Source organism: Manis javanica, chromosome 18, assembly GCF_040802235.1.
Source record: "Manis javanica isolate MJ-LG chromosome 18, MJ_LKY, whole genome shotgun sequence".
Taxonomy (NCBI): domain Eukaryota; kingdom Metazoa; phylum Chordata; class Mammalia; order Pholidota; family Manidae; genus Manis; species Manis javanica.
In genome coordinates, this window is record NC_133173.1 from 18,299,852 (window position 1) to 18,321,313 (window position 21,462).

Genomic DNA, 21,462 nt, shown 5'->3' on the forward strand with positions numbered 1-21,462 from the left:
CAGAACAGCACCACTACTGTGAGTTCCAGCAGAGGATACTGGGCAGCTTACCTGAGGTTGCACATGAAGAGTGGGGGTGAAGCTGGGCTTTGAGTGCATGCTCTTCTCCAAAATACGGAAGATGGTGCCTGTCAGACATTGTTTGAGGGATGCCATGGTGGCCCAGGGAACCTGGCGCATTTCCCAAACTGCTGTTTTTCACTGACGTGCCTATTGCCTAAACGGAGGCAATTTCTGGATCAACTTCAGTTTCAACACACCCCAAGAGGTTCTGTAAAGTTTTTGCTGTCCGGCATTCCTTGGTACCAGCTGTGCAATCCTACACTTTCTATAAAGAGATCACCTGTGGGCATGAGACCACAATTCAATGGCATTTTCCCAGTTGCGCTGCTGCTCTTGTCTGATCTGGGAAGATGCTAGTATAAATATCACATCTCTGGATTAGCAATTTCTAAAACTTCTGAAATATGAGCGGGCTCCAATCACCTTTCTAATCCTGTCCACCCTTAGGCCTGCTGCCCTAGGCAAGCAACGGACCCCCATTCCCTTCAGCCTCCAGAGCTGTGCGGGCCCCTCCAGGGACATCTAGAGAGCTGGAGCTGGAATGGTAGTAAATCCCCTCCCTGCAGGGAGATGAGCCACATTTTATTACAGATTCTACCACAATGCTAAGGGCTGGTACTTCTGTGATTGAGCTAATCCTGTCACTGTGTAAATCAACTGGAAACCCACAGGTGATTTGATTTAGGATGTTCATTTTGGGAAGCTGGTCTTCCTACAACATTGAAGCCAAGGAAAGTTTAGTCCCAAAGGACCAGATCTATTAATAAAATGAATTCAGATCCCTCCAAATAAAAATTCAGATGCATTTTAGTCTCCTTGCAGTTCAGTGGGTTGAATCCCTTAATCTACTAAATTACTATGGAAAAACCCTTCTCTCTCTGCCTGTCAAAATCACCGCTGTTGTGAGGGTGCCTTCTTGGTAGGCATAAACTACTTTGTGGTAACTTTATGTGCAGGGTGGCTTTATTGTGAAGAGGGCCACATACTTGAAGAAGTACAACACAGTCCAGCCAATGGCCAGAAAGGTGACAGGTGTCACCCAGTTTATACTGCTGGTAAGTGATAGAATGAGGTCTCTAATCCAGCCCCCTGAACCCGTCCAGTGCTCCTCCTCCATGCACAGCCAGGATGACACTGGGAAAGACAGGCTGATGGTTCTGGGCACTGTTTTCTGCCCAACAGCGTGGTGCGGTTTTCATCAGTGCAGCCCAGTTTGTATCAGGGCCTCCTGTCTCTCAAGTGGGGAGAGGCGGGCGAGAGAGGAGACGGTTCCGTAGGAGGGGCCTGCATTCTGCACTGTGGGGTAGGCCCAGAGGATCTGCCCAGTGAGCTGACTCCACTTGGCCAGAGGAGGGAAGTGGGAGAGGTTGCATCTAGTGCCGCCATGGGAAGACGTGGGCAATCAATCACCAAGTTCCAAGAGGGGTCCCTGCAGGAGCCCTTGGGAACAAGGATTTGCTTGTCCCTGTTGTGCCTCCCACTACGCCTCCCGTTCTCCCACCTCCATTTGAGCTGACTCATACCTGCAGAAAGCATGAATCATGTAGGTTATGAAACCAAAGGGCTCCTGAGAGGGAGGCTGGAAAGGCCTGAGAAAGCCCTCCCCACTGATCCTGCTCTCTTCCCATCCCTTCTGGCTCCCCACCACCCAGCCTCTACCTGCCAAGTCACAGACTCAGGTGAGTTTCCTATTGCACTCTGAGCAAAAGGAATGCTCCTGGAAATAAGCATCAGGCCAGCAGTTTCTTTCCGACCTCAGGGCTTTCTTGGTCTGTTTTATGTTTCCTCTCCTGTGTTAATCAGAGTAAAGGCTTGCTTTCCACATGGGACTAACTGGGACCAATGGATCCTGGGAGGAAAGGGTGAAGAGATACAGAAGCAACCCTCACCTCTCACCATTTGCTTGTTCTCAGCGTGAATATTTCTGTAACCCTCTAGGGTGCACCAGTGATTATCTTCTGGACTCCAGGCTGCCCCAGGCAGCACCGGTGATGGTGATTCAACGCACTTGCCCACTGACGGCTCCCAGCTCATTGGGAGCTTCTGAGTCTACACAACCAGTGAATCCCTGCCATGTGGCCGGCCCTGGGCTTATAAAAACAAACGTTCATCGACAGCTTATTGTGGCAAGAGCTGTGTCATCCTCAAAAGAGCACTAGGAGTAGATACTCTTAATCATCCCCATTTACAGGTGGGGCCCTGTCTCAACAAGGGCAGCAACTTGCCCAAGATCACACAGCTACGAAGTGGACAGCTTGGGGATTCACCTGAACTGCCCACCTTCCGAGGGGGCTGTGTCGAGGGGCTAGGTTTCTCTTAAACACCCTTAGAACCCAGCGTCTGTGTCCAATGGCTCTGCCCTACATAATGTACCCCTACAATAAGGCCCAGTTTGGGACAGGGCCACAACCCCGTCTTGCCTGTGGTTTCTTTGCGCTGGAGCCCCTAATCCCTTCAGGCTCGCTGCCTCACGCTGAGATGGGCAAGGCTGCCTGTGAAGGAGGTCGGACGGCTCCTGGTGGGTGAGGCCGCCAGGGCGCCCGACAGGTGGGAGGGCGCCGCCCGAGACCACCCGTCTGGGAACAGGGACTCACCTGGGATGTCCCCGGAGCCCTCGGGGCTCCTGATAGAACCCACGGAGCCAAGGCCGCCGCTCGGGGCCGCCCTGGCCTGTGTCCTGAGAGCCCAAAAGTCTGCGGGAAGTTCCCCCAGTGGGGGGCGTCTGGGCCTCCCCTGCGGCCAGCCCCGCGCCGGCCCCGCTGCCAGCTGCTGCCGTGCGGGCCGCACCGGCGCTGGCCCGGGGGCGCCACCGGGCCGCGCGGGCGGGGACGCGCCGCGGCCGCCTCCTCCTCCCTCGCTCCCGCCCGCAGCGGCGGCGGCGGCGGCGGCGGCGCTTCCCCGGCGCGGAGCGGCTTTAAAAGGCGGCACCCCACCCCCCGGCGCACTCGCCGCTCGGGCGCCGCGCGAGCCTGCCGCTGCCATGCCTCCGCGCGCGCCGCCTGCGCCCGGGCCCCGGCCGCCGCCCCGGGCCTCGTCCGCCCCCGCCGCCGCGGACGCGGGGGGCGCCGGCGGGCCCGGGCTCCGGCCTCTCGCGCCGCGCCCCTGGCGCTGGCTGCTGCTGCTCGCGCTTCCCGCCGCCTGCTCAGCGCCGCCGCCGCGCGCCGTCTACACCAACCACTGGGCAGTGCAAGTGCTGGGCGGCCGGGCCGAGGCGGACCGCGTGGCCGCGGCGCACGGCTACCTCAACTTGGGCCAGGTGAGTGCAGCCGACCCAGCGCACTGAAAACTTTCTCGGCCGCCGGCGGGCACCGCGCGAGGGGGCGCCTCCTCCGGGCCCGCGGTGCCGCAGCCGCGCGTGGCCAGGCGTCCGGCACAGCTCTGCCCTCGAGATCTGCGCGGCTCGAGGCGCCATGCGGGGAGTCCACGAGAGCGTGGCGCGCGGGACACTGGGCAGGACGACCAGGAGGTCCGCGTGGGCGCCAGGGCAGGCCCGGCGCACCGGGGGGACGCTCTTCGGGCAGGGCGGCAGGGCGTGGGCACCTGCGCGGGAGTGGGAGCCGGTCTCTGGCGCCGCGCTTTGCCCGCGGGCGCTGTTCTCAGTGCCCACCGAGCTCTCCCTGGTCTCCGAGCCCAGCTCCGCCACTCCGGGCCCTTTGCCTTCGACGGGCGGTGGGGATCCAGACCCTGAGCGCGCGCCTGTACGGTTGGCTACTTGATGGGTGACATGAGAATGGCCTGGCGTCCGAGGGACCTGCTCCCTTGGTGTCCTCAGCTTCTGGAGGACGGGCTGCCTGGTGCCTGCGCCGGAGAGCTGTTAGGGACAGTGTTGGACCCAGCAGCAACGTGGGGAGCTGGAGGCAGGATCCTGCGTTTAAAGCCCCACTGCACACTGGGGACTTTGCTTTGTTTCTGGGCTTGTGCCATGGTTTGAAAGGCAGCTCTTCACATACTAGTTGCGTGACCTTAGATAAGTCATTTCCCACTCTTCTGTATCTGCAGGGGTGATGACAGAGTGTGCCGTGTGCAACTGTTGGGAACATCCAGTGTTACCTGATAGCAAAGCCCTGGGCAGGGGCCTGGCTCTGGTCATTGAGCCAGGAGGCCTCGGTTGTCACTCCTGCTTTCAGTTAGCAAGAGGGCAAGCCCTGGGCATGGCAGTAGCGTAACTCCAAAGGACTGCTTAGGCAGGTCCATGTATCCCGGCCCAAGCCCTCAGTGTGGCAGTGGGGTGGGTGTTGATTTATGGCCAGTGGAGAGGCTGCAGCAGACTGAAGTGTGCCACCCACCAGGAGACCTCTCAGGGAAGTTAACAAATCTCCCGCAGACTACACACTTACAAGGATCAAGTGAGGTGGCAGGGAAGCATGGGCTCATAACTCAAACCATAGTGTCAGGGAGTGTTAAATTTAGTTCCATCATTATCCGTGACAGAAGGCAGCAAAGTGTGGAGCGGCCCTAATATAAATAGGACATTTCTTCTGCATCCTAAGTCTAACTTGGATGCTGCTAACGTGAGATATGTGGCCTGCCACTTGAACTGTACTTTACAGAGGCAGGTCAGACTGTGTCTGAAAGAACGTGATCACAGCTTTTGTATATCTCTCTTTATATTCGGACCACTTAAGTCTCTCCAAACATCGCGTGACTGAAGATTTTGCCTTTGAGCAGCGCTTGCCTTGTTTCTCTCTGTTGTTCCTAAGTCTCCCTGGCTGATGGGCCTTCCTGAAGAAGGTGCTTCTCAGCATTCCATTCCGTTCATCGGTTCTCTCATTTGGTAGGGCCCTGCCACACTTCGCTGCTCTGCCCAGGTGGCCCAGCAATTTGTCTTCAGCTAAAAGTGACTCTTAAACTGCACGGTAAATTACAAAGTGTCTGGTTTCTGGCTCCTATAGTTAAATGAGCAGGGGGAAACTGAGCTGAGCTGTGAGCTGGACCAACAAGACAGGAACTGGAACCCCCCGCACCTCCCCCCAACAAAGGTTGGGTCATTGAAACACCTTCTATCAGGATCACTGAATTGAGCCTTATACACAAAGTCTGCTGTCCTCATTTTGCCAGTGGGGGAGAAGTTTCCTCCTGGCATGCACCCCCTTCACCCAGGATGTTTTGGGCATGTCAATGTCTCCCCAGCTCTGTTCTGTGCAGCCAAAGTGGACTCCACATAACCTGGTTGCTCAGCTTGGTGGGCATGGTGCTGGGGGTGGCACTGTGGAGACATTCACAGACTGACAGCTGAATTGGTTGGGGATCCGAGCCGTCTCAGAGGCGTGTGTGTGATTACTCAGGGAGGGCCTATTACTCTTTATTCCAAAACCAGCTTTTCTCCCTCACGCTCCCTGGGTTCTCTTAATGTGGAAAAGGCCTGGAGCATTCCAACCTCTACCTACTCAATAAGAACTCTTTAAAAATCTTATTTGCTTTTCTCAGCCAGGAGAATATGTGACTCATAAATAGGTTGTAGATATTATTAGCTTTGATTTATGGATGAGTAAACCAAGGTGAAGCGAGCGATGGAAGCTTTTTGCGTCCACACAGAAGGCGTGGGTCCCCTCTGACAATTACGCTCCCTTCTTTTTGTTTCCTGTTAGTTCTCTGGTCTAAAGTCTCCATTGTGTGCCTCTTTCCCCCAAACTCTTAATGGGCAATTAGTGTTCTGCCGGGTACCTGCCCGGGCTCACAGCCCTGCTTTTCATGGGTCTTCGTAGTGCTCTAAGTTCGGGGTGGCTTGTTTTACTTTCTTTCCTACAACTGATAACGTGATTCCGTTTATTTTACGTGGGTAGAAAGGTAATTTAGACCAGTGGTTTATTCACCTTTCTTGACTCGTGGATCCCTTTCACTGGTCTGATCAGGTTCTGCACCCTCTCCACTGAAATATGCATCACCAAGAACAAGACGAACCAGCCTCTTTTTGCTCCTCTTTTCATCACGATACTAGATATCCCAAATAATATATGATGCTCTATGAGAAAAAAGGAATAAAAATGTGGAAGAGCCACATGTCATTATGGACAAATGACATAATTAACTACATGAATAATTTGAGAGAACCTAGAGACTAACTAGTAGAACTCCTAAAAGTTCAAGGGGTTGCTTGATCAACAAAAGCTACCTATACAACAATATCCAAGAAGATAAAACTATAATCCACTCTAGCATAAAAGCTGTTAGATACTTAGGGATAGCTAGGTCTTTAAAAAAAGTGACTTTCAGGGAGAGAATTACAAAATATTTGAAAGAAGTATTGAAAAAAAGTTCTGAATAATGGAGAGGTAGATTAGGTCGTGGATGGGAGGTCACCGCAAATTAATCTGTAAATTTGATGTAATCTAGTTGAAGCACCAACAGAATTTTATATGGAATATGAAATCACACAAATTCTGAAATTCATATGGAAGAGTAAGGTCCCTGAATACCTGAGATAAGTCTGAGAAGGAAGAACAAGAGGGGTGTGTGCTCTGCCAGAGAGCAAAACTTACCATAAAGTTGTGGTGATCAGGACAGTTTGATGACTGGCTCAGTGATAGTACTGTCGGGCAGGACCCAGGCATATATGGGAACTTGCGTACGTGAGAAGAGTTACAAACGAATGGGGAAGGATGGGCATTTCAATAAATGGTGCTGAGAGAATGACTCTCCACAAGGAAAACCAAACAGATCCTCACCTCACAGTACACAACAGTAAATTCCAGCTCAGGTGAAAGCCCTGAATGTGTATGTGACACTTCCACAAATATAGCGGATGCCTTTATGGCATGGGGAAAGGAAAGAACACAAACCGAGATACAGAAATAACAAAAAAAGGGAAGAGATTGATATATGAACATTTTTGTATAACAAAAGGCATTATAACAGCTCAAAAGCAGGTAAAGACTAGGAAAATTATTATGATGCATAACAAATTGTGTGCATAGATTATTTAAAAAGCTGTAAATCAGTAAGAAAAAGAGAAATGCCAGATAGAAAAAGGAAACGCAAATGGCCAATAAACATGAGAAATGACATTCAGCCTCCCCTGGGAGTTCCTGGAGCAGGGAACCTAGGGCAATAAGGAGATGGCATTTCATACCATCTGACTGGCAAAATGTGGAAAAGTGTTAGTATCAGATGGAAGTGGAAATCGGTACAACTACTTTGGAGAGCAATTTGGCAGGCCACGTAAGGTCAGATTGCATTAGCAAATTCACTTTCAGGCTTCTCACTGGAGAGCTGCTTTGCACAAGTGTACACACAGCCTTGCGTAGGGATGTCACAAAGCATTTTTTAAATGAAGGGAAACAACCTGTTATCCACCAGCAGAAGCAGAGAGAAATAAGTCAAAATAATCATACTGTGGAATACTATACAGTAGTCAGAAAGGAATTCACTAGATAAATCTCAAAAATAATGTTAAGTGAAAGAGGCAAGAGGTAGATGCACAATATAATAGTATTTCTGTAAACTTTAAAAAAACACAGTAAGCCATTATACACTATTTATGAATGCTTATACACGTAGGAAGGAACTGCATCAAATTCTAGTTAGTAGCCTTTGAGAAGGGAGAAAGGGGAAAGAAACTGGGGAGAAGAATGTCAAAGCTTATCCGTAATGTTCCAATTCATAATAAACACATATAGGTGTGCATATATGTATATCTATATGTAGTATATATGTTATAAACAAAATTGTGTTTAAGCAATTGCACTTTCTTTGTGTCAGAACACCTTATGTCTATATGTATATGGACATGTATACGGACCTGCATGTACACACATACACTCTTACACACACAGAAATGTTAGATACACATGAAATGTTAAAGGAGAAAAAGGAAAAGAAAAATGCATATCATGTGCACACATCACAGTCTTCCTGGATCATCTGAAGCACATATGTGGACATACATTTGCCTGTGGGCCCTGGATAGGAAGTCCCTGCTTTAGGTATGCCAGGTCAGGCCAACCTATGTGCAAAGGAATTGGTGACCCAGAGGAAAAGAATGCCTACCTTCAGATCACAGGGCTATTCGGACAAAGCTGGACCCACAGCCTAGGAACCCAGCTCCCAGGCATCACCCTTTCCTTCAACCAAGCTTCTTTGTCCTGTGAGTCATCTCATGGCAGAAGTGGCCTTCACTCTAGCCTATGTACATTGTTACCTTTGACCCTGAAGACTCAGAGAAAAGACAAGTGGTATATGTTAAAAGAATGACAACAAGATACTCTCCCAAGCCAGATCACAACAGCTCAGCATCTACAGCCCTTGGAAGTGATGTTTATCTTAAGGGTGGCGCTTAGACATCATACTTGCCCTTGCATTTTTGCTGTGCCTGGGGTATTGAGCCAATTTGTTGGTTCTGAGTCTGTACATAAAAAGGCAGGCTTATTGCCAGGGCCCTAAAAGATCTAAGAGCCTAAATGATTTTGAACTTGCCTTGAACAGTTTTACTTAAAATAACTACTGATTGGGACATACCTGGCCCAGAATTTCAGGTGGGCCTGTGTGATTCACTTGTCAGCAGAGGTAAATTGTTGTATTACAGACAGCTTGTGACACAGTGAAAAAACAAGCTGAAGCTCTAGCCAGGTGTTAAAATAATGGCTAGAACTTTTTCTAACCAGAGTGTTGGGGGTTTGGAAGAGACAAGGGGAAGCCCGGAAGAGCAGTCACCTGTGACCTAGTTCTCTCATACTGATTTTTGGTCCGAGGATGTCATGATTTCATGCGCTGAACCAGATGCGTAAAAATGCACACAGCTGATCTGGGAGTGGAAAGGGGGCAGTTCTGAGTCTGAGCTCAGGGGTACAGACAGGGCTGGGATCATGAAGTTCAAACCCTCTCATTTGACATCTTTATTCAGATGGTGGCATCTGTAAGTGTACAGGGTTTATCTGAGTGTTCTGCCGCCTTAAGTCTTTGGGGCTGCAGTGGAGAGAGGTGACTGAAGCTGAGAGGCAGTGCATGGTGTCAGAGGAGACTCAGAATGCAGCCAGAGTGGGTGACCCAGCTGACTGGCCCATTGGAAGAGTTTGCGGTTCTCTAGGCAGAAGGCAAGGGTGCTAATCAGAAACATAGAGCTGCTGATGGGGTGGGAGAGCCTGAAGAACCTGTCTGAGGCCTCCTGTCTGGCTTTGGGCTTTGGGTGGAACAGGGTCATACAGGACCATTCACACACTGGGGAACATCCCAGGCTCCTTTGGGTCTCCGGACCTCTGCACAGATACTGCCTCTAAAAAGCAGTTCCTCTGATCTTCCACAGTCCAAGCCAGGCCAGGCCAGGTGGCCAACGGGTCTCCCCATCCCTCTCCCAGGGCCCTGCACAGAAAAGCCTTCTGCATTGTACTTGTTGAGCATGCCCATCTCCCTCCTGGATCTCAGAGTGTGGCTTGGCCTTGGCATTGGCTAGAGGCCCTGGCATGTACTTGTGCCCAGGTTTCCCATGTGGGTGCTCTCATTCATGGAGCCTCGAATCAACCCTGCAGAGACGTTGCCAGGCCTGTACTACAATGAGGAGAACTCAGGTCTTGTTAGGTTCTGACTCACCCAAATTGTGACTGACAGGCCAGGACCCAGACCTCCCAGCTGCCTTCCACCACCATCCTCTTGGGCGATGGACCTCATTCCTGCTTCTCAGGCATGCGTAAGCCAGCAGGCAAGGCCTTTCCTCTCTGCCACTACTGACAGTGAGCCCATAAGGACCGCACCATGTGCAGATTCTCCTTCCCTCCACCTGGCTGCATGTTAGCATTGTTCTGTGCAGAATAGAGGGCACCGGCTCCCCCTCATTAGTACTGAAACTTACTTGTATCTCTCAATATGGAGGGAAAAAAAAAACCTATTCCCTTCCAGTCTTCCTTAAATGCCACCCTCAGTGGCTCAGTCTGCACACCATCAGCTGGATGGGTCATCCGTTGCTGCAAACCTCCTCCTCGCTGTGTGGTGCCTTCTGTAGAGGGGATCATCTACCCTGCGGCCTGCGCTCGAGACCTGGCAGACACCTGCTGCCCTTTTCCTGTGCCCCCTGCATGGTCCATGACCAAGCCCATCTTTTTGTTCTCCTGAGTGGCTCTCAGATGCCCCTGTTCTCTCCTGCCAGTGCAGCACAGGCCAGGGCTCGTGGCCTCACTGTGTGAGCCACTGCAGGGCCTCTCCTGCCCCGACCCTGCCCTGGCCCCTGCTTCAGCTACACTGTCCCACTTCATGTCTTCTTTAACTGTTAAGTCTTCTTTATGTTGTTGTCTTTTTGCTTAGGATGGCTTTCCCATGTACCTGGTTGGTCCCTCATCCTTCCTGGCCATCTACAGGCCTGTGGCAATTTCTGCAGCCCACAGACACTCCTTTCTTGGTTTCCAAGCGCCCCTCACCCTGACATTTCCTGTTGGCTGGTCCATTTCTGCCATTAAGATCTGGGCTCCTGGGTGAGTCAGTCCACCGTTGGCCTTTGGGCTGCTGTCTATAGTCAGGTCCCATTCTGCCATTTTTCTGATGGCGGAGGAGTCACACCAGGCAGCTTGCAGGGAGGATGTGCACTCGGTTCTGTAGTGAAGGTTGCATGCTGTCCCTGGTGCTGGGCCCTCCGAGATAAGTACGATGGGGAGGGAAGGGTGTGAGCATTTGTGAACAGCAAGGTCAGCAAAGTTGACTCCTACACCTCTGGGTCAGTAGGCTGAACCACCTCCGCCCAACACTTTTTTATCTTAATCCCTTGCTTTTTAGAGTCACATTCAGCTGACTAGCTGGCTCCTTTGGGGTTTGTGCCTGTGCATGTGGAGGGCCCTCCCTGTGACACTGTAGTGTGCCTGTAGGTTAGGTCAGGTATACACAGAGCGTGGCCCCACTGTGCCCTGGAGCCTCCCAACCCTGCGGGTCCCCTCATCCTGAAAATCCCAGGTCTTCCTGATGTTCTTGTGCCTCTGTTCTTGGAGGATTTTGAAGACCTGGTGGCAGGCGCAAGGCCCTCTGTCCAGGACTGTGAAGAACTGGGATGAATAGCCGTCAGCTGTTGGGACAGAGCCTTGTGCTTGATGGGATAGGATTGGCAGCTCAGGTTCCCATGGAAACCAGCCTATCAATGCCCTCAGTGTCAAGACAGTGGCACTGCTGAGAGGAAGAAACAGTCTCATTGTCTTCCATTTGGCTGCTTGGGCACAAACCAACAGCGCTCCGCAGGGCGCCATGGCCTGGCCAATGTGTGGGGTGCCCCACTGCACACAGATCCACTCTCTACATCGGGCCAGGGAGCGGCTGTCAACTCAGCCTCCTACCCCTCCTTGTGACCTTTGGAATTCCTGCCGTGGCCAACATCAGTTCTTATGGCGTCCTTGGGTGAATCCACCTTCTCAGTGGGAAGGAAGAACCCACCTGGATCAGGGTCTGAAGCTCCTAGTGAGGAGCAGACTGCATTTGCCACAGGGGTGGATAAATCGTGTCCCGTGTTGGCAGCCAGGTTTCTGAAAGGCACCTTGACTTCCAGACTGTCTCCCTTTTGTTTCAAATCACCATGCAGACAACTCTCAGAAATGACCTCCTGTGTCCATTCACCCGGAACCTCCTGCTTGCCCCTGGAGGGCTCAGGTCCACCCCAGTGATCTTTGTCAGGCTTCTGGGTGGAAGGTATGGGAAGGCGGCTGAGGGCGGATGGGGCTGGCCTCTTGCTGATAAGGGCCTGCAGGTCCCCCTGGCTGGGAGCAGGCCCAGCTGTCCCCTGCTCACGTGTCTTGTCTGCCGTCCTCCAAGCTGGAAACAAGGTCACTGCTCTGGATTCCCTTGTGTCCCTGCTCACTGGCCGCAGCCGGGTGCACTGTGTCTCCAAGTCCTCCGGCAGCCCCGTGTGTTCCTCACATGCTCGCACTCCCCAGGAACACCTGAATACTGCCTCACTGCTTGCCCTGCCTCATTCCAGGCCAATTTCCACATTGCTGACTGCATGGTGCTTCAGAGCCACAAAGGTCATGCTGTCCTTTCGCCACCTGAAAACTGGCAGAGGCTCCTGCCCAGCTGAGCCTGATACCTTCCCCGCTTGGGAGTGAGCTGCGCCTCCTTCCTGCTCCGTCCTCAACCCAGAACCTCCCACTTTTGCCAAGTGCTCCAGCCATTTCAGAAACCTGCCATCTTGGAAACTTCCCACACGCCTTTTCTTGGTTTTGCACTTGCTCTTTATTGCTGTCGTTGTGACCCGGGTGCCCATTCCCTGTGTGGTAGAGCCCTGTTCTTCTTCAGTATTAGCTAAAGTGGTATTTTTTGGCCTGTCTGCTGCCAGGCAGGCCTGAGAGCCACACTCTCAAGAGCTCCATGGAGGGCTCAGCCCGTGCACAGACCTGGCATTCCCTGGTGTCTCTCTCTCCGCTAGAGAGAGCATCTTTGTTCATTTTTGTTTCCTGGAGCCCTAGTCCCCCTCACCACCCCCACATCACCTCCCAGGTGCACCTGGTGATGGTGTTTCCTTAGAAGGGTAACTGGGTCACCAGGTTCCAGCACCCTCACCATGACCACTACCAGCCAGCTCCTATGCCATCATCCTTACCCATCTCCAAGCACTGCTCTGATAATCTCCCTAGAGCCCGAGTAGTAATTCCATTACACAGAAGGGTAAACTGAGGTACGGAGTGGCTGAGTCACTTACTGCAACTTAGTAAATGTCAGAACAAGGCCTACAGGTGGGACAACTGGCCTTGATTCCAGAACTGGCCTCGATTCCAGGCCTGCTCGTAGACGGTGCCCATGTCCACCTTAGGAAGGGCTTTGGAGAGCAGGTGGCAGCTGAGCTGGCCGGGAGCTTGAGCTGGGGTGTTCTAACGGGTGAAGCGGAGGGTACAGTCCAGGCAGAGGGAGGGCTGAGACAGAAGGGCAGCCTGGGAAGGTCCCTGCACAGTCCTGTCTAGAGGGAGGGTGGCTAGATTGTAGGACCCTCCCTTCTTATCAGGTCTCTGGCCTGGAGCTTTACTTCAAAGGCTTATCTGTGCAGGAATGGCAGCAGCAATCTTGACTGTGGAGTTTAAGAATCTCAAGGACAGGGAGCTTTCCTTGAACACACTCCTCCCAGCCCACCAGAGCCCCTTGTATTTCCCATCCTGAGAGGAGAGTGGGACCCTGTGGATGAGAAAACCGGGACCCTAAGAGGAGAGAAGGGGCAGCATGAGGACCCAAGGATGGATAGAGGGGCACAGCTTCATTATAAAACCGTGTCATTCCTTGATTTTTCTTGGCTTAATACAAGAGGAATACACATATGTAGAAAATTTGGAAAATGTGGAAAGGAACAATAAAAGATTTTTGGAACAGAGGTATAGTAAGAGGGTGATTCAGAAGGTGCTGGAAGAGATGGGAACTAAGGAGTGGCCAGAAAAGTTTAATTAATTAATTAATTAATTTTTATGGGAATATTAACTGGAATTAATTGCTTTTACTGGATACATACTCAAATACAGAATTTATTATGTCACATTTTTACAACTTAGAAGGGCAAGTGGGTACCGGGATTGCAAATGCAAAATTTGGGTTGGAGGCATTCATATCTCTATGGAGGAACAAAGCAAACTCCAAAAAATCATTTATAATCCTACCACCCAAAAATAATCACTTAATTTTTTTTGGACCATGCCCTTTCATTGTTTTGTTTTGTTTTAAACTCTGTGTGTGTGTGTGTGTGTGTGTGTGTGTGTGTCTGTCTGTCTGAGTCTGTGTGCACACATATGAGCATTGGTGTATATGAGAGTGTGTACATGCATACATGTGTATGCACATACACGCACATATATGTGAATGTCATACAAATAGAAGTGTACAGTTTTGTATCTTGTACCTCCCAAGTCTCTAACTGCTCTATGACATAATGTTTAGTGGCTGCTCAGTGTGTCATTTAGCGGCAGGCCATATCTTTCCCCTGATACTTACGTCAGTGGGTTCTTTGCAGCTCCTTGGGGAGATGGCTATTGTTGCAGCTGGTCTGGAATGTCAGCATCATGTGGGGAGGTGGAGGGGGCTCCATCGCTGCCTAGTCCCCCACCTGGTGCCCCTGGTTACTGTGTACCCTCACATTCCGCTGCATCTCCCCGTCCCTTCCTGTGCCATCAGCTTGGCAGAGGATCCAGGACTTAACATTTGTTCAGTTCAACTCAGAAGGATTTTACTGAGCATTTTTTTCTTATTTTATAATGTTATACATGTATTACATAAATATTTTCCTCTTATAAATAAGTCAAACAGTGATGTATAAAGAGGAAATACCCCAAATCTCCTTCTTCCCCTCATCCTATCCCCAACTTGCTCTTTTCCTCAGATTCCCCCACAGTCCACATTAGTATATGTGTGTCCTGTGTCAGAAACATAAATGCACATACATACATATATATAGGTTTTATTATTTACATAAATGGGATCATGCTAAACATGTGTCTTTGCACCTAGCTTTTCTTAGCCTAATAATATATCTTGGAAAGCTTTCCATGCTAATATATGGAGATCTACCTCATTCTTTTAAAATAGTTTTAAGCTGTTCTATGCATGTGACACTTTGTTACACAGTTTGCCCATTAATCTTTGTTTCATTTGCCTCTTGTGTTTTTTGTGTGTTATAAATGAGTTTGCAGTGATCATCCTTATTCATGTCTCTCTGCACATGTATGAGAATTTCTGTAGGACATATAATAGCAAAAATAAATAATAGTCATAACAATAAATTATGACCGCAGACATCTGTCTGGCCGTTGTTAGGTGCCAGATAATTTTCCATGTGTGCTTTCCTGGTACTGATTCATTTAATCTTCTTAGAAATCCAAGCAAGTAGGTGGTATTATTAAGCCTATTTTACAGTTGAGGATATCAAGGCACAGAGAGGTTAAGTAACTTGTCCATGGTTACACAGCTTGTAAGGGTTGGAGCCACGATTTGAACTGCAGTTGGCTTCAGAGATTGGGGAACTGCTGAGGCCACATATACTTGCACATGTTACACTGTGCTTGGCATCAGCAGGCAGAGCCGATGACACCACCCCAGAAGAGTGTGAGTGGCCGTCACCAATCTTGGGTGGAGATTTTCAATTGCTATAGCACCTGCCAGTTTGTACAGGTGAAAATGAGATCTCATGGTTGTTTACATTTGCTTTCTTCTGATTACTATTAAAGGTCAATGCCTCTTTATAAATTTATTAGTCATTTTAATTCTTCTCTGAATTGCTTATTTATATTCTTTGCCCATGTTTCAATTGGGTTATTTTTCTTTTATCTTGATGATTTGTAGTGCTGTCCCTGTATTGTGGATATTAATTGCTTGTTTGTAAATATATTGCAGATCTTTTTCTCCCATCTGTCATTTTTCTTTGAACACTGTTCAGAGGGCTTGTTTGCTTGCTTGTTTTCTGAAGTAAAATCTGCACTTCCATTTGCTTGCAAGGATTTGGGCTCATCACTTGTATAATTCAGAGATGAGTGAGGCAGGCTCCCTCCCTCCAACAGACAGGAACTTCAGTAACTATTGCAAGAGGAGTAGTGAAAATAACATAGAGATGGAACTCAGATGCGTTAGGATAACAAGAGAGTGAGGCTGATTCTTACCTGGGACGTTCAGGGAAGGCTTTATGACCAGTGACATCTGAGCCAGACCCTGAAGGGTCCACAGGATTTTCATAGAGGAACAGCGGCGAGGAGTGGTATTGGACAGGTGGATCATGAGTGAGTGCACTGATCGCATCGCATCAGGGAAACAGCTCACCTTGATGCCTCAGGTAGAGGGACTGCCATGAAGGGGCTAGTTATGGAGATGAGATGAGGGAATTAATAAAGGGCTTTTAGGCACCAGCAGTAGTGGGGAGCCGCTCCTGCCTCGGGCTGCAAAGGGAGAAAACCGGGCTCGAGCCCCATGTGAGCTGGAGCTGTGGCAGATGCAGCCTCCTCCTGGTGTCCTGTACTGGTGGAACCCTCAGGAAGCATGGCCAGGTGGGGTTGTCTGGAGGGGCACAGGGCAGGGCAGTGAAAGTTAAGGATAAGATAGACAACTTCTGAGCGTATTAAGAGCTCAGCCAACACCCTGATGTCATTAAGGCTGCTTTTATTCAGCAAGAATTTATTGGGTGCTGGCTCAAAGCCTGGCACTGTGCAGGGTACCGGGTAGCAAAGATGCACCAGGCTGGCTTTGCACTCGGTGATGTGTGCCTTGGTGCCAGTTTTAGCTTTCCGTGTGTCCTCTTGCAGGGTCAGAGCAGAGACATGTGGTTTCATTTCTATTAGACCCCACATACCTGGATCTATGCCTCCTTGTCCCAGTCGGAGTTTACTTAGGTGTGTCTGTCTGAGGACAGATTTTAGCATGGAAAAATAAGTCCATTTCTGGCTACCACTGCACTCCATCTAACATATCTTGATCTTCTGCTGTTTTCTTAAACAAACAAAACACCACTATTCGTGTTTCTCTTGATAAAGCCTAATTTCTGTAAAGAAAAAAATAAGCTTATTTCTATCTTTCTATCAAAGTAACTGTTCATAACCGAAGTCATTAGCAGTTATCTTACACATGTCTCTTAACTTCCCATTTGTAGGAACATGACATGATTAGCCATGAACAAGAAGCAGGATTTGTTTCAGTGGCTTAAATAAGTTTACGTTTCACAACTTCGGCAATTCAAGACCCTCCCAGCCCTTCATCTTAGCACAAGATGCAAAAGCCCATTTGTGGGAATGAATATTTTCTGTTCCCATAGTTTTGTATTCTTGTACAAAATGAACTTGTTATACTTTCTAGGTTTTTTTTTTTTTTTCCAAGGAATGTGGGTTTCTACCTTCCTCTGATATCTGGCCATACTGGGAATATTGTAAAACCAAACTGATTCCTCTTCACACGAAATTGCCTTCAAATCCAAAGGAACCCCAGAAGTAGATGTGGATCCCTAGAAGACTATCTTCATGGTGCTGTCTCATGTCTCTGTGTTCGACAGCCAGAACTCATCACCCCACATAATAACAAGCTGGGTGTTAACAGCATTTCTATTCTAAGTAAATAAGTACATTCTCAGAACCTAACCGAGAGAATCTTTCCCCTTTCCATTTTGATTCTCACTCACAAAGAGCTTTGGGTGTGTTCCTGTTTTCTTCTTGAGTCAGAAGTTCAGTAGCTGCATAGAACTACTGGAAATCCTATCTTCAAGGCAATTTGTTTGTCTTATTACAGGTTGGTTTTACTTTCCAGCAATCGGTTCCTTTCCTGAAGTTAGTCACTTAGGGTGCTTTGTACTGGTGTGTGCCTCTGGCTGTGCCAGCCTAGGCTCGCCTTCTTGCCAGGCAGCTGCCTGGCCTCCTCCCTGGGTCCTTCGTGCATACCGACCTCTGCAGTGACCAGCCCTGCCACAGAGAGATCATTTTTCCCCCAAAAGCTGAGGAAATTTGTTGGTACACTCGCTGTGACTTTTCTTCCCTCGGTGTCCGAGTTTTATGATGTGAATCGTACGGTCAGTCTGCATGAATTAGACGTCAAGCAGGGCTGTGTTTCTGCATGCATCGTGGGCATGACAGTGATGCTCAGAGATGGCTAGGGACCATGCACGCAGCTGGGAGGGAACAGCCATCTCGTCAAACCTGCCCCTTCCATTCTAAATGATGTGCCTTTGTTCTGAGGTCTTTTCAGGGAGGTTTGTTGGCATTGAGTCCAGTTTGATTTCTGAGTCAGCCTTTCATAGCAAAAGACGATATGTTGACTGCAGTGACCAGGCCTGCCTATGGCCAGCAGGAGCCGTTGCCGTGGCTTCCCTGGTGGGTTGTGGTGCTTGGATGAGAGATCAAACCAACAAGTGCTTTCATTGATCAAAGCATGTCACCTGTCTGCCCGTCCCCTGCTGGTTTCTCAGGAGTCTGGGGTGCTGCCTGTGTTTGGCTTTTTTTTTTGCCCAGAGGAGTATGGGGTTTCCTGGGTTGTTCAGCTTATGTATCATAATTTTTGAAAGTTTCTTAGCCCCATTGATAGGAGACTAGATAAACAAATATGACACCCATAATAACATGGATGAATCTCATAGGCATTATGTGGAGTGAAAGGATCCTTAGGTGAAAGAGCTATCTGACTTCATTTACGGGAAGTTCTAGAACAGGCAAAACAAATCTGCAGTGGAATAAAATCTAACCTAGAGGGGTGGAGATTGCCTGGGAAGGTGCATGGGGAACCTTCTGGTGCCGTGGCTATGCTCTGCACCACGATAGGGGGTTCGGGTTACACAGGTGTACCTATTTATCAAAGTTCAACATATCTATAATTAACATTTGATCATTTCATCATATGTAAACTCTGCTTCAAAAGAGAAAATCTATAAGCAGATATTGAACCTCCACAATGATGTATATGTTGGAGTACTTTGGGGGAAGTATACCGATACTGCAGTTGACTTTGCACCAAAAATAAGAAGGCTTGGCAGGTGGATAGAGGCATGGATAGATGGAGGGAACTGTAATATGGTAATTTTAGTGATTTTGTTAATGGTAGAATCAAGGTGGTGGTGTGTGGGTGTTTGCTGTACAGTTCTTTTAACTTTGATGCATATTTGAAATTTTCATAATAAAATGTTGGGGGGAAAAGTTCTTAGGTTTGTGGCAAGGATAGGAAGGATTTGGGAGTAATCCCCTACTGTCCTTGAGACATAATCATAAATTTGAGTTTAGAGATGAGGATTAGAAGGCTAGGGATTGAATGGGGCAAATGATGCCATCAAAGAAGTCCCCATGGAATCTGGATGTGAGGGACATAAGGCTTCTACAAGGTGTGTTCTGGGGTCAACTGGCATCTGAAAAGGTTCCTGTGACTCTCTAAGCCCCTAACTTGATAGTTTTCCAAGGACAGAGAGGTGCAGCACCAGGGAGAGGCATCCCAGCAAATGGAGATGAGGGGAGCCCGGCGGTTTCAGGACTTCCTGCACAGGGAAGGGAAGCTGGCAGCAGATGCTCCTGGCACAGCACTGGTGGTCTAGGTCACTTGCCTTCTAGTTATCTTTTCTGTCTTGCTGTGTGGTGTTTTTCTGGTTCCAGGGTTTGAGTTACTGACTTTATGTAGTATTTTCAGCCTCTTTTGAGTCATCTAATTGAAGAGAGGGGCCAGCAGCTATTCTGTACAGAGTCCTAACAAATGGGTGTCCTAAAGTGGAATCCTGCCCCTGTATTCCCTGGGGTCTGTCCCAGACCAGAGGCAGCAGATGCACAGCCACCAGCCTCCTTGTAGGAGAACCTCTGCCTGAGAGAGGAAGCTCCTGGTCTGTTGGCAAATTTAGGGCATGTGTGAGAAGTGGGGGAAGGGAGATGGGAGAAGAATGAAAGCATTATTCTAAGAAACTGCTTTTATTTATAGATTCTCCTGATTCTATTAAAATGAATGCCAGAGGGATATAAAACTAGGAACACGTAACACATAATAGAAATGAAAGGCTGTTAAGCTAAAACAGGGAACAATGGTAAAATGAGAAGACAGTCTTAGTACCAAGAGGAAGATGTGACATTTTTCTGAAATAAAATCAGCTTAGAGCACACTGCAGGGAAAGTGCAGGGAATTAAAATAAGGACTCAGGAGAGAACTTGGAAGGAAACATGAAATATTTCATAATGAAAAGGCGTAAGGGTTAAACTGACTCAAGGGAAAAACAAAGAGATTATCCTAATTACATTAGAGAGACAAATAAATAAAATGTCATTGTTGTAAAAAGGAAATAAACCTAATTGAATACTTAATGTGCTTTAAGAGGAGCTGGCAAAATAAAATGTATTAAGTATGATAAAATATGTAAAAAAAAGGAAATAAACCTAATTGAATACTTAATGTGCTTTAAGAGGAGCTGGCAAAATAAAATGTATTAAGTATGATAAAATATGTAAATAGCCATAATTTGCCTGCTTTGTTCCAACAGCCAGTACAGCGCCTTACCTCCTGAGTACAGAACAAGGGATTTTTGATTCCGGAGATTACACATTCATGAGACAAGACAGAAAGTAAATAATCACTTATATTAGAAACACTGCAATCAAAGGGATGCTTTTAAATGAACTGATGAATGAATGAAGATTCCTTAAAGTAAGGAGTTTAAAAACAAACAGGGATCAAAAGGGAAGCAACAGAAATACCTTCTAAAATGAAAGTCTAGCAAATTAGGGCATAAAACAAGGTGCATGTTTGCACTGCCAGTAATTTAACTGCTTTGCGCCACAGTTCTTTCAATGAAAACGAGAGTTACCAGCATCTCCACCAGTCAAATGCTTGGAATAATGCCACACCCAAGGTGGATCCTCAGTGCATAGTAACACTAATTATCTTATCATCATAGCAATTATTGTTAATACCAAAAAAGAAGGAAATAGAATGTCTTTTCAGTGGTAGACATTGGAGTCAGACTAGTAAAGCCCTCTCTGTGTTTGAAGCAGGAATTCAAAGCTAGTAAAAGATAACATGGAGGAGATTTCAGATACATGGTTTGTTTTACCATTCCTCTTTTTGGGGAGATAAACTGATGTAAAAGCTATGATGGGAAAGGCAGAGGTTAAGCCAGATGAAGGAATAAGCGATGAGGCCGGGCTTTACAAAGCCAGGGCGTGCTCACGGGCTGCAGGCGAGGTGCTGCGTCTGTAACCACTGCACCCAGCAGCACGCGGGATGTACCCTCCTTAGCCCTTCCACCTGCCCGGTGTGCTCAGCCGGGTTCGTGCCCACCACCACAGAGGCAAAAGAGGACCCTCTTGCTTGAAATTAGTTAATGATCCTTTCTGAAAGATAAAAGAAAATAGAGTTTTGGATTAAGTAAAATTGCATCTGGGAGCCAGCATAGAAGCTTATCAAGGCAGAGTGTGTTGCTTGAGTGTGGCCAAATAGGGCCTAGGGCAGCTCTTTATAATGTGCATTTGCCTATTAATTACAATGGACACACGTCCACTTTTATTCCCCAAAGAAAATGATATGTCTGGAGATGGAGGATTTTTTTGCTTTTTCCAAACTTTTTTTAGTCCGGGCATACTAGTTAAATGAGCAAGTGTCATAATGGGACTCTGGGGACAAGCAGGCAAGAGGTGGGTTTTGTTTTATCCTATGATCTCCCCCCCATATTAGCCATATTTCCCCATGAAGAATGAAGACATGTGTTTTCCACTTCATAGGGCTATTATTTTTAAGGTATCATTGATATACACTCTTATGAAGGTTTCACAAGAAAAGCAATGTGGTTACTACATTCACCCTTATTATCGAGTCCCCCCCAATACCCCACTGCACTCACTGTCCATCAGTGTAGTAAGATGTCACAAGAGTCCCTACTTGTCTTTTCTGTGCTACACTGTCTTCCCCGTGACCCCAAACACACCATGTGCACCAATCATGAAACCCCACAATCTCCTTCTCACTCCCTCCCCACCCACCCTTCCCTATCCCTTTCCTTTGGTAACCACTAGTCCCTTCTTGGAGTCTGTGAGT

General features: G+C 48.4%; 1 protein-coding gene and 1 long non-coding RNA gene across 3 annotated transcripts in view; one reads left to right on the forward strand and one right to left on the reverse strand.

Moving 5' to 3' along the window:
- LOC140847289 (uncharacterized) overlaps nt 1–2,788 on the reverse strand; it is a 48,467-nt gene extending 45,679 nt beyond the window's left edge. Inside the window, exons 1-2 of the long non-coding RNA XR_012127172.1 lie at nt 2,658–2,788; nt 52–217 (exon numbers count right to left, since the gene is read on the reverse strand). This is a non-coding gene — a long non-coding RNA (uncharacterized lncRNA). The remainder of the gene's footprint in view (nt 1–51; nt 218–2,657) is intronic.
- Nucleotides 2,789–3,009: 221 nt separating this feature from the next.
- Nucleotides 3,010–21,462, forward strand: part of PCSK6 (proprotein convertase subtilisin/kexin type 6) — a 213,981-nt gene continuing 195,528 nt past the window's right edge. The window contains exon 1 of one of the 2 annotated variants that reach the window (XM_073227152.1): nt 3,010–3,319. In XM_073227152.1, the coding sequence (XP_073083253.1) occupies nt 3,044–3,319 (276 nt within the window). In that variant the 5' untranslated portion in view covers nt 3,010–3,043. The remainder of the gene's footprint in view (nt 3,320–21,462) is intronic. The other variant, XM_037000565.2, reaches the window with a different exon arrangement.